A 15,428-nucleotide genomic window follows, 5' to 3' on the forward strand; every position below is an offset into this window, starting at 1 on the left:
TTCTATCTAAAATACATAAGAAACCCCAGTAGTAATTAGTGGAATTGTTTGAGATATTTTTTACACTGTTTTATGCGACTTATATATCATTATGACCCTGTTAACCAACAAAATAATAAACTCACAAGTAATTTGATGCATAAATAATTGATTTAAGTATGTTAATAAATTCGATATGATCAATTTGAATCTCACCATAATTCTAGTACTAAAAAAATGTAGGTGGTTGAAGGTGAAAATAATATTTCATTAATATAAAAAACTAGTGAATTTACAATGCTTTACAAATAATAAGAATTTATTCCAAACTGACTATAACCAATCTTTGAAAGAAAAAAATTATTGTTAAAACCAACTAAAAATATAATTTTATCACATCAAATTTTTGGTGGAGAAAGTAACAGCTTATTATAAGTCTTAGAAGTGCAGAAATGTGAACATTTAAAGAAAATTACAAACTACTGAAACAAGTATTACAATATTATAAAGTACCATATTTTGCCGAGAAGGAACAAGGTCAGTTTACAAAGTGTTCCGGTTTATTGTTTAATTATATCTGTAATCTTTCGAATTTTATATAAAACAAATGCCGATGAGTAATCATATAAAACATGATCTACAGATATTGTATTTAGACGTTTCACTTTCACCTCACTTCCCACATTATAGTTACCAAGATGCGTTACATACACCCACAACTAGGCCTATCCTTACAGTATGATATATTATGCCACGTACATGGGTCACAGACTCTGGTAAACGAATAGAACAATCAGAAACTAGCTTTTCTGAAAAGTTTTGTGTTTACTCAGGATAAGCGGAGATTCCTCCGCAGAAGGTATTCCCTACCTTAAACAGAAGTAGTACAAACATGTCACGATCTTACTCAAGCTACGTTAAGATGAATCATGAGATTGAGGACGAGCAGCTCGTACGTGAGTGTGAGATACACATGATATGTAAAGGCTTAATTTTGTAATTAATTAAAGTATTTCATACTCCAACCAAAATATCACTGAAATTTAATTTAATAAAACAATTAAATTGGCTAATTTTTAATAAAAAAAGTTCCTTCTTCTAATTTTAAACATACCTTCTTAACAATGTAGTAATTGATAAATGAGCAATATCCATTTCAAGCTAATTACTGGTTTAATTAAATATGTCCAAAGCATCTGCTACTGACATTATACGGTCTCATCTAATTAGGCTAAAAGCAATACTGATAAACATAACGTTGAACAAGTTTGTTTGTTTTTCGTTTTTGTTTGTTTTGTTTTGAATTTCGCGCAAAGCTACACTAAGGCTAGCTGCGCTAACTAGAGTTTAAAATGCTTGTATGACCAAGAGAACAACTATAACTACATTTCTTTACACGTTTGTACCAAAGTCAGAAATACGATTGGATAATCTCTAAAACTCGTACTGACAACCATGATTCTGTTTTAAATGTTTTCATACAAGAGATGTCATTGACTGATATTAATTATTATTGTTACTAAACAATGTTATTAATTATTATTGGTACTAAACAATGTTATTGCAGTTACTTTAATTTTATTTCTAAAACAAATGTAGACAATAGTGAATTCTGATAACTATAAAAAGTAGCTTATTATACATAACAATAATTACTTATATGTTGTTATTTTTATTGTGCATTATCGGAAAAAGACTGTTTTATTCTGTTTATCAATATTTAAGATTTTTAAAATAAAGAACAAAAAAGTTAATTTGAAGACTTTATATAACCTTTGAATATTTTGTAGTGGAAGTTTTACGTAAAATGTGATTAATCCTTAATATCTGGTGTGAAAGATTTAAGAAGTCGATAAAATATATTTCTTTATTATTTACCCGAGTCATTCCCCCGGTAGTACAGCGGTAAGTCTACGGATCTAGAGCGCTAAAATCAGGGGTTCGATTCCCCTCGGTGGGCTAAGCAGATATCCCGATGTGGCTTTGCTATGAAAAAAACACAAACACATACCAAACGACACCTGGCGGAATAAATGTAAACATAAATACTTAAGTAGCTGAATGACTCTAGTAAATTGTATAAAGAGATTTCTACTTAGCTGAATTAGTATAAGAAAATCGTGTTAATTTGTTTTCTGTGCATATGTAATGACGATATAAGGTTAAAACATTTGGAAGATATTATTTCCTTCTGAAGAACAGGCCTTGCGTGAGTTGTTTTAGTTCAGGAACTCGTTTGCATAAAAAGTTATTAAAACATTTCAGGCTTTGTGATATTTTACTGATAATTAGTAGTTTATTTTTTATTTTGTTTTCCTTTTTAGCTCGCTACACAGTTCATATTCACTACGTACATGTCACTTGGACATTATTGTTACGTAGGATCTTGGCAGTTTTGTATTTAAAACAAACAAAGTATAACATTTGTCTAATTTAAACGGTCATATACTTTACAAGGCGATTAACCCTATGCAACTTGACAATGTACGTAGAATTAAGTTGGTGACAAACTGGAGCGGGGCCTGATACGAAACAACTTAGTATCTGTTATAACTATGTTATTTTAACATGGTGAGATAATGGCATGCTGTGTTATTCAAAACATACATTTTTTTTTCAGAATAAAGAATCATTTACATTGTACGTGTGCTACCAAGCTTCTTATAAATTGTTAATTCCGCTCCAAGTAACCATACATAATTAACTTAATAATTGATAACTCTCTTGTGTACAAATGAATAAGCGACTTACTTTTGTGTAAATTGTCTGTATGTTATATTGTGTTTACAGTTTGTACATGTTAAGCACTGTAGATATCATTACATAGGGAATCTTTGTTTCAGCGCAAAAATACAGACGTGAACGTGCCTTTGATACTTAAGTAATCTGAATACTAGAACTGGATATTTAACGCGCTATATCAATTACGACATCAGTTATTGGAGCTAACGGATACAATGTTGCCTTAAAGAATTTTAAGTTACTCTCAAAAATAGTTAACCTTCCTGAAATTATCTGTTTATATAACGTCAGAGACTATTATGTTTATGGCTCAACATGACAAATTTTTTCATAAAACATTTAAAAAATATATCATGATCTTACACAGAGATGGTTTTAAAAGAAACATTTTTTTTTGTCTTGAGGCTTCTTCGGAAACTACTTACATCATAGGCCCAACTTAGTTGTTTAGAAACTGTACGATGTTCTATAATGTTCTGTTTTAAATCGAAATACAAAATATCGAGCAATAAAAGCGACTCTGTCGCTTCATCCCATATATAAAAATAAAAAAATGAAACTTTCTTCATATATTTATTGTCTTATGTAGTTCGCTATTTTCCTTTATTTTAGCATGCTATAAAGAGATTTTTAGAGAACCTCTTGATTAAACGTGCGTGAATTGTCATGTTCTAAAGTGAGTATTTCCCACTTGTAAAGCAAAAGACGAAAATATATTTATTACAACTTCGAAGAAATAAGGTGTTTAGATGCATTTTCATGAAACTTCGTCAATACTGGAACAATAAAAGGCATTTAGATGTACTTACGTCAGTGTTACTCAAAACTCGTATGAGTATAAAATTTTCATCAGATTTTAGATGAGGAACGAAGTTTTGTTGCACTTAAGTGCATAAAACACAGTATTTAATCCACCAAAACTTAGTATCTCACCTAGTTTTCTAAGTAGCTTGTTAAAAAAATGACTCAAAGGCTGTATCTCACCTCCTAAGTTAGTCCCTGAAGAAACTTATTGTAAAATTTACTTAAGCTGTAGTCAACACTGGTTGTACGCCATCTACTAGTTGTACTTGTTAGCAACAGTTATTGTATCACTGGTATGATTTGAAGTCACTACTTAAACAGCTGTATTCCATCTACTCACTTTGTCAAACAACGTTTACCTTTATGCTAGTGTCAACTGAAGTCAAAGCTTAATCGTCAGCAATTTATAGTGCTTTACAGGGTTACTAGCAGGACTTCCTAACTGCTAGAAGCTGAAGGTTGCCCTGCGTTAATACCAGCAGGACTTCCTAACTCACAGAAGCTAAATATTACCCTAAAGTGATACTAATTGGAGTTCTAACTCACATAAGATGAAGCTGACTTATATTAATTAATAGAAGCAGGAGATCTTAACTCGCACAAGGTGAAGAGTGCTCTTCGTTAATATAAACAGCTCTTAATTCACAGAATATAAATAGTACCCTAGAACGATACTAACTTTATTAATTAGATAGATGCTTATTGTTTAAAAAAGTATATGGAAAATTAAACGTTTTGTCATGAATGTTTTATGAACACACTAACGTTTACTGTAACAAGTGAAATATATGAAAAACAAATTTATGCCCCACCAGTTAGCTGTAAAAAAGAACTGATATTAACGTCTTTAAGCCTTAGCACTGACCAAAAAGCCTCATCGGCACTAAATATATGTAGCTTATACAGTGTGTTTGACATATTATTACACTTTTATTTACACTCATAAATTATTATATTTAGATTAAATCAACTCTTGATTGACATTTGTGCATATGTGGTTATGCTGTATGGGACGTGATCTAAAGATCTGGTTAATTGATGCGTAGCAATGACAAATGTTGCACTTTTCAGAATCTGGTTAACCACTGTGTAATAATGATAAATACTGTACATTACAGAATCTAACTACTGCATTACAAAAGTAAGTGCTGTTTATTTCGGAGCATTGTTAATTACTATATAACGATGCTGAAGATTTTACATTTCAGAAACTGATTAATTACTGCGTAACAATAATAAAAATATAATTTTTATTTTTGGATCATTTACTGTGTAATAGTGATAAATGTTACAAGATGTTCGACTGATAGAAGAATATAGCCACACATTTTGTGATCTGTTTTGACGAATAAAACTACCAAACCATTTACGTGTAAATGATTTAAGTGGACTTTATATACATTTTCAGGTCTTCTCAATCCATTATCTACAAGTTGTGTCAGTAAAAGTTTTAGCTCCCAATACTGTCTTCAACAAGTTAGTTATACACACATATCGGCAAAGACGTCCTTTTATATTTATAAATGACATTCTATTTACCGCTTCCAAACATCCATTTACTTTTTTATCATTTACCACATTCTCGTTGTTATTTACTGCGTCCTACTTTTCCGAGGTTTCAGTTTTTAATTTTTGCTCCCAAACTGTTGGAACTGTAAAATGTGTTTAATTACATGCTACTGTAAGACATGACTAGCAATATATTTGCAGAGATAAAATGGACTGACAAACTTACTGTCCTTATTACAGTTGCAAATCAAGTTCACGGTATGCGATAATTTCAAAGTTAAAGAAACTAAAAATGAGTGATAAACATTTCTGGTAATAACAATAGAGAAAGTACTGTATATTATAAAGTATGAATAATTTATTAATTACGAGTTGCTGTATTTTTGAGGAGCCTTACAAAACATATCGCAGACCCTTACTTGAAAAGTCATCGCTTGGTACCAGATTATATAGAACTTTAACCTCATTGAACATGTTAAGTTGCTTCATACCAGAATTATTCAAACCTCACCTCTGATCTCACTTTACATGTTAAGCAGCTTCGTACCATGTTATTTTAAACTAATTTTACTGAACATGGTAAGTTTAGGGGTAGGTTATATAATATAGTTGATTAGTAAGTTCTTACCTCGGGACTAGTTGGCATCTTAACTAGACACGCCGTTACAGTCTGTCCAATGTATACCTTAACACCAGCAAGTGAAAAGCAGGACTGGCTTTCCTTTCGTAACTTCTGCGTACCTTGGACGTTGAGTCCCGTTACGAACCGGTTTATTCAGTAATGAGAAATACACGTGACTAAGAAATGGCACGACGAAAGGTCAGGGCGGTCAAACCTGTCAGGTGAATCGGGTGGCAGTTGTTGAGGTCATGGGTGATTGGAAAAAAGGTTGTTTGGTGCGTGGATAATTAAAACTTCCGTGTTAGAAAAGCAAGATCAAATCGTAGCTTAAGCTAATACAAACCCGTATTTAGTATAAACACCCTGAGGTTCTTTTAATAAATGTGAATCTTTTCTTCTAAACTTTATTTATATTAATTTCATGCGGAAAACAGGATCTTTCTGTTATTTTGATTCTGTACACACGTAAATTCCTCGTGCTTGAAAGCTTGTAGAACGCTTTACGACTCCTTAAACCCAAGTAAACTTTTGTTTATATAGCCTGTTTACTGCATAACCCTGCTTTACAGTTTCCTGTACGAGGTGTAAGATCATACCAATAGCTGTTTACGTAGGAGCATCATACCTCATTTCTTCTAAATATGAACACCACTCGTCGATGATATCTAAAACAATATAACTTTTGATCTCTTCTCAGATTATTTAGAAATTAGTGATTAATTGTGTCCCCAGTTGGTCAGCAGTAAGTTTACGAGCTTACAATGAAAACTCTACGATTTGATTCCCTCTGTAGACACAGGAGATAGCTCAATGTGGCTTTGCGCTTCAATGAACAAACAAAAAAGCTATAATTTTCTTAGTGACATCTCGTGCACAATGTATATAAATAAATAAATCTACAGAAATTGTACCTAACCCTGACAACTGCAAAGCTCTGTTTTAAAACACCGTAACAACAGAATAAGCACATAAGTTAACAGCATGCAACTCAATTTCTATACATTACGAAGTATCCAAAGAAAAACTGATTTATCCAACGAACAAAGAAAGTTCTGAAAAGGCTAACAAGTTTCATCAGTCCTATTAAACCACTGACCTAAGTTACAGCGAAAGAACGTGGTTTCACAACTCCATTCTTAGATACAAACCTCACTACATACAAGTTCGTATTACACTTCATTCTCATAACCAAATATTCAGTTGTATACAGTAAAGTTGGATGCAATGCAGGTTACTTCACATTGACAAACAAATCTTCAATTGTGCACAATACGGTTTAGTTTACCTCCTGGAAAAAAAAAAGACATCCATCAGGACACAATACAGTTTAGTTTATCTTCTGAAAACAAAACGCCCAACTGGACACATTGCAATTTCTTTCACATCTGCAAACCAAATATCCACCTGAATACAATAGAGTTCAATATAATTCCTGAAAAAAAAACAACTATCCAACTGGATACAATATAATTTAGTTGATCTCCCGAAAATCGTATATCCAGCTCGAAGCAGTACACTTTAGTTTATCTCCAGGAACCCAATTAACCAACTGAACAACATATAGTTTATAAAATAAATAAGCATTACAAGAAAGAATCTTTAATAGTCGCGGCTGTAATTAGCTTTGAAATCGCTCAAGAGATGGAATTGTGAGTTTGAATTTTTTACTTGAAAAACAAAAGGGAATTCTCAATAGCCGCGACCCTAGAAATTATTTTAGGCCGGATTAAAATAAATTAATCTATGATACCTCCCCCAACTTTGATTAGCTATATTTTTGTGCGCCAACAATACAATGTTTAGAGCGCGGGTATACCCGATTCGACTTTATTAGTGATCAGGATCTCTACCAGCCTACCTCAAATTGAAATTCTCTAAAGTAAGGTTATAATAAATTAATCTATGAGACCTTGGGCACGGTAAAATACGTAAATCAAAAGGGTGTGATCTATTTTGTCACAAAATTGTAATTAGATCTTAAGTCGGTCATTAGACGACGGAGCTATAAGATACAATTTTATACTTTAAAAAAATAATTAGAGCATTTTGTGAGCCGCTGTGTCGTGGCGAAGAATGCGAGGGTGATAAAAAATTAAACTTTCGGAGATACATCATCTTAAAAAGTATAGTTGTAATTTAGTTTATTAGTATAGTTGAAATTTAGTTTCTTCGCGACGTTTCAAGGAAACGATCTTTTCCAAACCAGAAATAAACTAAAAGTCTGTTTTATTTGTTTTATCATCTTCGGACTTTTCTACTTATTTATTCACTGAATTTTTTACGCAACCTGTTGTTAAACATCTTTTTAAGGAACGTGCAACAGCCTTTGTAATGAAATGATAGAATTTAATCGATCCTGGAAAACCTAAATATCTAAACTGTATATACAGCTGACTAAATAAAAACTAAATTTGTTAAGTAATCTCCTACAAAAGTTGAAAAGTAGATAGAATAACTGATTTAGGAAATAAGGGGAAAGAAGAGAAAGTGGAGAAGAAAAAAGAACATAATCAGGGGTGATTTTTTTTGAAAAAGCGTAGAGATACTCAGCTTGGTGAAATGAACCTGTTTTTGAAAATTAACAAGAAATCTACGTGTAAAGCAACTGAAATAAGTTCCAGTAGTACCTCATTAAAAAAATAAGCTCCGATACTCAGTACCGGCGAATACCAGTATAACTTTACCACTTAACGTAATGAACATGATCCGTCTAACCTCTAGATAATTAAAAATAACAATACTTTAATTTTACATTGACTCTCATATCTGTTACCTTGTACTCAGAAAACCAGTTAGGCTTAATCATTTTTCGGTTGTTTTTTTTTTTTTTTCAACATACAGGTATCAGAAATAATCAGTTTGAGATCAACTACATAGCCAGCAATCAAGTAATACTATTTGTGATTTATGCAGTGAAAATGGTCCCGAAATGTTGACTGCCTCCAAAAACTCACCAGAGCACATTTCAAACAGCACACACAAAAAAAGAACCTTCACATTCTACCATGTAGTGTCTAATGTATAATATTCATCTCTTCTAACGTTCACGCTTATCTGGTTTCTAGACTCCCTGTGGCTTGGTTTGACAAGTTTGTTGAACAGATATAACCAGTTGTGTTATATATGTAATGACTTATCTCAACTGGCGTATGTAAGACTGGCCGGGAAGGATTCCTATACTTGTACCCTGCTGGATCAACAGTAATATTTCGGACTTACAATACTAATATGTAGGGTTTAATTTCCAGCAGTATCCAACTGCTTACCTTTGTACTAAATGAACAAGAACAAGCCATTCGTATACGTAAAGCTATTCCTGTAATGAATGTTAGACTTGCACCAAGGCTTTTAATGTTAAATTATAATATAATATTTTTCAACTGTCACATAGAGACATATTTAAAGCAAAATATACATAATTATTATTCACTTTGCAACACTACAGGGTGTGGCTTAATGCGGCAAGCAATTAATAAAATCTCAAATTGAATTAATAAAAATTAAATTATTTCTTTATTCGTATAATAACTTTTAAAAGGTTTTAGATGTTCTTCAATATTACATTTTTACTAAAAAGCTTACAAAATCACAAATTTTTTTCTGTAAAAAATGCCAACCGCCAGTAGTGCTTTAACGAATATCGCGAAGAATTATTACGATATCTCTATGTTGTTGTGTTTTTAATCTGGCTTGTTTAAAAATATAAAGACACTTAGTTATTAACAAAACGTTTTATCTTAATTATAAGCTCACTAAACGTTCATATTGGTTTTTATTCTGTCTCTCAATATTTGCAAGAGCTAGAAACAAGTAGATGTCAGCTAAGCTTACCAAGAATAGAACCAGGTTGTGATCCACTTTCATTCTTACCTAATTCCTCCTTCATGGATAGGCATAGATGTTGAAGTACCAATAGTCATAAAAAATTTTACAACATTGTTTGTTGGTGTAGTGAGGATTAAAAACACAACTAATACAGGTAATTATTTTATATAGATATGTGTATATGAGAAAGACGAACGTTAATAACATTTGATGTAAACACTCATAACATCTTACATTTAACACATCTTTAAGTTCAAGAATAAATCACAGCATTGTCGAATTAGTAATCTTTGCTCATTCTTTTGTAGCTATTTTCTGAAGAAAAATTTGTAGTATTAAGTTGCCTTGTGTCTTGTTCAATAAATCCGTAAAATGTCCTTATTTTATAAATTATTTTCCTCATCGTTACATTACAAACTTAAATCCATCTTATCCACGCAAGCCTTATATGTTCTTAAGTTTTCTTCCAAACCTTGTCTATTCTATACCGTTTGAACCTAGGTTTTGTTTTGAATTATCTTTTACGGAACTTGTGTTAAAACTAAATTATCACTGATGTAAGAGCTTAATATCGACCCTGGCTTTTCCTTTTCAAGTAAAGATGAGTACCAATTTTATTACCTCATTGCTTTAAAAGAATGAGAAAAATGAACAAAATGAAAGAGGTTTCCGTTAACCATTTGGAGAATCAATCCAGTTTAGACGATAAATAATTCAAGTTTTCTTTTACATTGCATTCAATCGGTAGATCAATTTAACGTATGTTGCTTTTAAAACGCCTCCCTCTAGTACAGCGGTATGTCTCCAGATTTACAACGCTAAAATCAGGGGTTTGATTCCCCTCGGTAGGCTGAGCAGATAGCCCGATGTGGCTTTGCTATAAGAAAAGCACAAGCTTTTAAAATATAGTTTTTTTGCAGTAAGCAATAACATTCACTAGAAATTAGACTTTGAACACTGAATAGGTCGATATGACCAACATCGTAATAATTTGTACTCGTTACGGTTTACATACTACTAATTTCTAATATATTAAGCGAATCTTCACAAAATTTAATAGATTTTAGTAAACATTACATGGTTTATGCACACAAAAATCAGATTTTTTGTGAAGTATATTTAATACTTTGGTGGAAGGTTTAACGTGCCGTAAAGATTACACCATGGAAGGATCAACATATAGCTTTGACCTTATATCCATCAGAAGTTCTTATGGCTTAAATTATAATTACAAAAAAGCAAGCAAAAACTTCTAAACCCATATCTTAAACTAATATTAACGTCTAAAAAATGGAAAGGTTTCAGATAAAATAATGACATTACGCTATTTAGGACTTCGAAAACAGAACAACTGTGTTTGAGCTTACAAAAATAACGATTGGTTTGATTTCAGTTTCGCGCAAAACTAAAGGGAAAGCATCTAGTCATCACCACACACATCACTTGGACTCCTCTTTTGCCAACGAATAGAAGAATTGACTGTCTCATAATAACACCTTTATGGCTGAAATGACGAACTTGTTTGGTGGGACAAAAATAATAAAGTAGCACTGCATACTTCTAGTCTGTTAGATAGATATGTTTCAAACTAATTATCAGTCCTGATTTATGTAGGTAGCTTGCTTTGATCAGAAGCCATTAATAAAAGCATTTAAATAATTTCTTCTTAAATGTACGAACTAATTATCGTTTGTTTTATTAAAGAAAATTATTTATTTTAAAATTTTTATCTCAGCCTAAAATGACTTTAATAAGAAATGCGAACAATATATATTAAAATACAAAACTGAATTTGAAATGGAGTTTAGTATACAATTCGTATTGAACTTCAATTGAAATGGAAGGCCAGAGGATACGAAATTATGTCCCTTTTTCAGTAGGCATCTTCAATGAGTTGGGAGGTGTGGTAGTTTTACCCTTTTCGTTAACCACTTCCAGTGAAATGGAAGGTAGAGGGAATTCGTCACTTTTCAGTAAATATTTTACTCGACCCTTGACTCAATGCATTTAAAATATGCAATGTCCAAATCACCCAAAACAGGTTGTCTTCACAATACCTCTCAGATTGCAGGAAACAAAATACCAGCAAAAGGAAAGTAAAGTACCATTTATTTGTAGCTTTTTTAATGTATCATAGCTTACAATTGGTTCATGAATGTTTGGAGTTGAAAAACAAGAAATAAATGTAGTCATCAGTCTGTAGTCGTATGAAGCCACATTCAAAATGTGATGCAATATAGTCAAATTATTGGAAGTTCTTTATAAGGCTGATCTGACTAACTCATGCTTCTTTCTAAAGGTTTTGCCGCAAAATATTCTAGTGAAAGTTGTTTAACTATGACAAAATAAGAACTCATAACATAATTTAGCTTTACACTTTTATAAAGAAATAGGTTGACCACTCTTGCAATCGATACCACTTATATTCACCAAAACATTTGTAGTTTTATAAAGATGACGTTTTGGAATAAGCCGTAGTATTTAGATAAAATAGCTCTTGAGTAAAACCTTATCATTTATAAGTTATTAATTTTGTATACGTTTTGCCGATAGATGTCGTTCATACAAATAACATTTCTATCTGAAAGATGATCGTAAGAGTTTAACCATGTTTTCTTTCGGTCTGTAACACATAAAAACAACGTTTCACACAGAACCATATATGTTAAAATGCCTTGAATTAATAACTTAAGCATTTATATGAAAATAAGAGAAATAAAATTGATAGTCACAACACATATCATGCTTAAAATGTTTTTTTTATTTGTATCTCATTTGATGTTGTTATATTTTCTTAACAGGTCAGATATTATTTTAATTCTCTATTTATTATATTGTATATTTAATAACATTAGTTTATGGTTGTAATATGGAAACATTACTGCCATTTATTACTACAAATTCGAAATAGTTTAAACAGTAACATGCAAAGCTAAATGGTAGGAGCGGCTTAATGAGTTTTCTTTGTTCAAAAAGACTAGATAAAAACAAAGACGTATTATAGGAAGTTTAAGTATTTCAAACAAATTTATTTTACGACAGTAGTTGAAGCCGAGGAGTAATATTTCTGTTTTCCTTAATTAGGGTATAATATATTATTTATTATTTGTTTGTTTAGAGCTAAACACAAAACTATACAATGGGCTCTCTGTGCTCTGCTCACCACTGATATCGAAACCCGGGTTTTAGTGGTGTAAGTCCGCAGACATACCGCTTTGCCACTGAGGGACATTTATCTGTTGTAACTCTCATTAACACTATTGGTTATACTATTTAGTAAAGCAAAAGTCACCAGTCTTTTGTTTGATTTGTTTTGTACTATATTACTTTTGATATAAAAGTTGTTTTGCACTGTTAGCTTAATACATGTAGTTAGGAATAACCTAAAGCTTCTAAGCTAGCCAAGTTTTGTGAGATAGTATTGGGATTATGACCGAAAATATCGTAGTAACGAAAGTACATCAATGACTAAAGAACGCATTTTAATCTATAAAAATAACGTAAGGAAAATGATTTTAATTTGCTGTACTGATTGACAAATTGATCCTTAGTTCCGCCATAAGTACATAGTTTGTTCTGATCAGAAGTTAATATTAATTGCAAACTTAAATGATTTTTTTAAACTTCCTTCTACTTTGTTGTTCCATCTATGTGGAAGGAGTACTGATTAAAATAAAATATTTTCTTCTATTTAAAATATTAGGACCCATTCATAATAATTACCGAAGAAGAGCTTATTAAAATGTTACGTATGGCCAGTCCTACGTTTTGTCTCCTGAAACGAAACGACAGTTGGAAACGTTTGGAATGTGGTGTTATAAAATAATGATGAAGAAGAACAGAAACTAGCGTGAAAGTAGTGGAACATGCAGAAAAACAAAACACTACACATACGTCAAAAACGTAGGATGCACTTTGAGCATGTAATTAGATATGAGGGAAGGTTGACAGAGATTCAGATTAATAAAATCGAAGAAACTGCGAGTGGTAGGAAAAAGCTCTCTTAGCCTGATGAAAATCGATTTAATTAGTATAATTGGTGTAGTCAGCGACCCCTAGAATTGAGAAAGACATTATGAATGACTGGTACAAATATTATGTTCTCCTGTTAAAATAATTAAATGGTTCTTCCTATCTTTTTTTACCTAGCATGATTAAAAATTTAGTTAATTCCAGTTGGCTCGGAAATTGTATATAATTTTAAAACATTCATGATGAATGTATGGAGGTATCTATTGTATTATTTATTTTAGTTATGGGCGTTTTGTGGTTTGGTGGTTAGGACACTAGACTCACGGTCTGCGTGTCGTGAGTTCGGTTCCCTTCACCGAATGTGCTGGACCTTTCAGACACTGGGACATCATAACGTGACGGTCAATCCCACTTTTCATTGATAAAAGAATATCCCAATGAGTTGGCTATAGATAGTGTTGACTAATTAGCTACCTTCCCTCTAGTCTGTGCGAATTTCAAGAAACAAACAAACTTTTAATTAGGTTTTATTGTTTTCAATTAAGGAAAAAGGAGCATTTAACAAATACTTCACTCCAGACAGACGATGCTTCTAACTAATATTTAATACGAGATTTTTAGATATTCCTCCATGCAAGAGTGCTACAAAAATCGAATTAGAACCTTGCTTATCATAAATGTTTATTACGTTACTCTGAAGCCTGGGTCACCTTTTTCAAGAAATGACGTAAAACTGTATGCACGCTATACGATAAGAGAAACGTGCTGGCTTTTCCATCACCATCACTCTAAGCTTTATGAAACAGCTTTCATGATGTAAGTCGCGCGGTTTCTTGTGTCGAAGAACGTAGAAATTGATGAGTTGCACTATAATATATCTGTAGAGCTTTTAGATGCTGTGGGTCTTTGCTCTAGATGTACATACTTGCTATAAAGAAAGAGTACTTAAAACACGGTTACTACGTTCAAGTAAAAGGACACAAAGTTGATTATTTTACCAGGAGAGAGGAGGTGTTTGGTAAAGTGCTTTCAGTTGCATAAGACGTCAACAAAGACAACCTTGTCATGCAACAACAAAATGTTCTGAAACGTAAATACAATGATAGAAAAAAATTCATGGAATCTCAAAATCCATTTCAAGCATGAACTTTAGGAGTGGGCATTCAATTGTACACTTCTGTGAATGTAAGAAATGGTTTAACTCAGCGGTAAATCAACTGACACTCATTATTAAACGGGTATAACATAATGTTATTAAAAAAATTAAAAAAAATGCATTTTTATGTTTTTAATTATTTGCATTATTATCGGTATCATTAAGGAGTCCTTCGGTGGGTCACCGGTAAGTTTACGAACTTATGACGCTAAAATTTGAGGTTCGATCCATGTGGTGGGTACACCACAAATAGCTCTTTGTGCAGTTTTCTGCTTAACATCGAACACCAAACCCAAAACGTTTTTAGCTCTTGGTTGCGTATTATTTTTACTATCTAGAAATGATAATATATTTATTTTCATTAATTTTCTATATAATTTTGAAATAGAAACGTAGCTGTCGTTCTATCTGCATTTAATAACAGCGTGTCTCTCGGAACGCGTGTCCTTATATTACCCATCGTTATGTAGCTTAACTTTCAGGAGTTGCGAAAGACGTCTGGCCAGCATTGCCAAGTAAGACAGGATGTACTTGAAAACAGGCACTGAATCCGGTAGAATCAATGTTTAAAATAGGTTGAGTTTAGATGTAAGGAGATGCTTCGTCGTAGTGACCGAGCTTCAACATTTTACACAACATATCCGAAGTTGTTACTGTGTAAACACAAAAGGTTAAATTTTCATATAATTAATATGACTGAATGAAATATGTTTAAGCATTAATCATTCTTAAAGACTGAAAACGAGTTCAACCAACTACGCCTATCATATCAACTAAAAAATACAAATATTTAATTAAAATAAATGTCTAATTAGTTGT

General features: G+C 32.0%; 1 protein-coding gene across 3 annotated transcripts in view; it reads right to left on the reverse strand.

The window, feature by feature from the left end:
* The window catches only part of LOC143225798 (transmembrane protease serine 4-like), a 46,068-nt gene extending 40,298 nt beyond the window's left edge, over positions 1-5,770 (reverse strand). For 2 of the 3 annotated variants that reach the window (XM_076455820.1, XM_076455819.1), the window contains exon 1: positions 5,663-5,770. In XM_076455820.1, coding sequence (XP_076311935.1) covers positions 5,663-5,680 — 18 coding nt within the window. In that variant the 5' untranslated portion in view covers positions 5,681-5,770. The remainder of the gene's footprint in view (positions 1-5,662) is intronic. The other variant, XM_076455821.1, reaches the window with a different exon arrangement.
* Positions 5,771-15,428: the final 9,658 nt, after the last annotated feature.

Source organism: Tachypleus tridentatus, chromosome 9, assembly GCF_004210375.1.
Source record: "Tachypleus tridentatus isolate NWPU-2018 chromosome 9, ASM421037v1, whole genome shotgun sequence".
NCBI classification, from domain to species: Eukaryota; Metazoa; Arthropoda; class Merostomata; order Xiphosura; family Limulidae; genus Tachypleus; species Tachypleus tridentatus.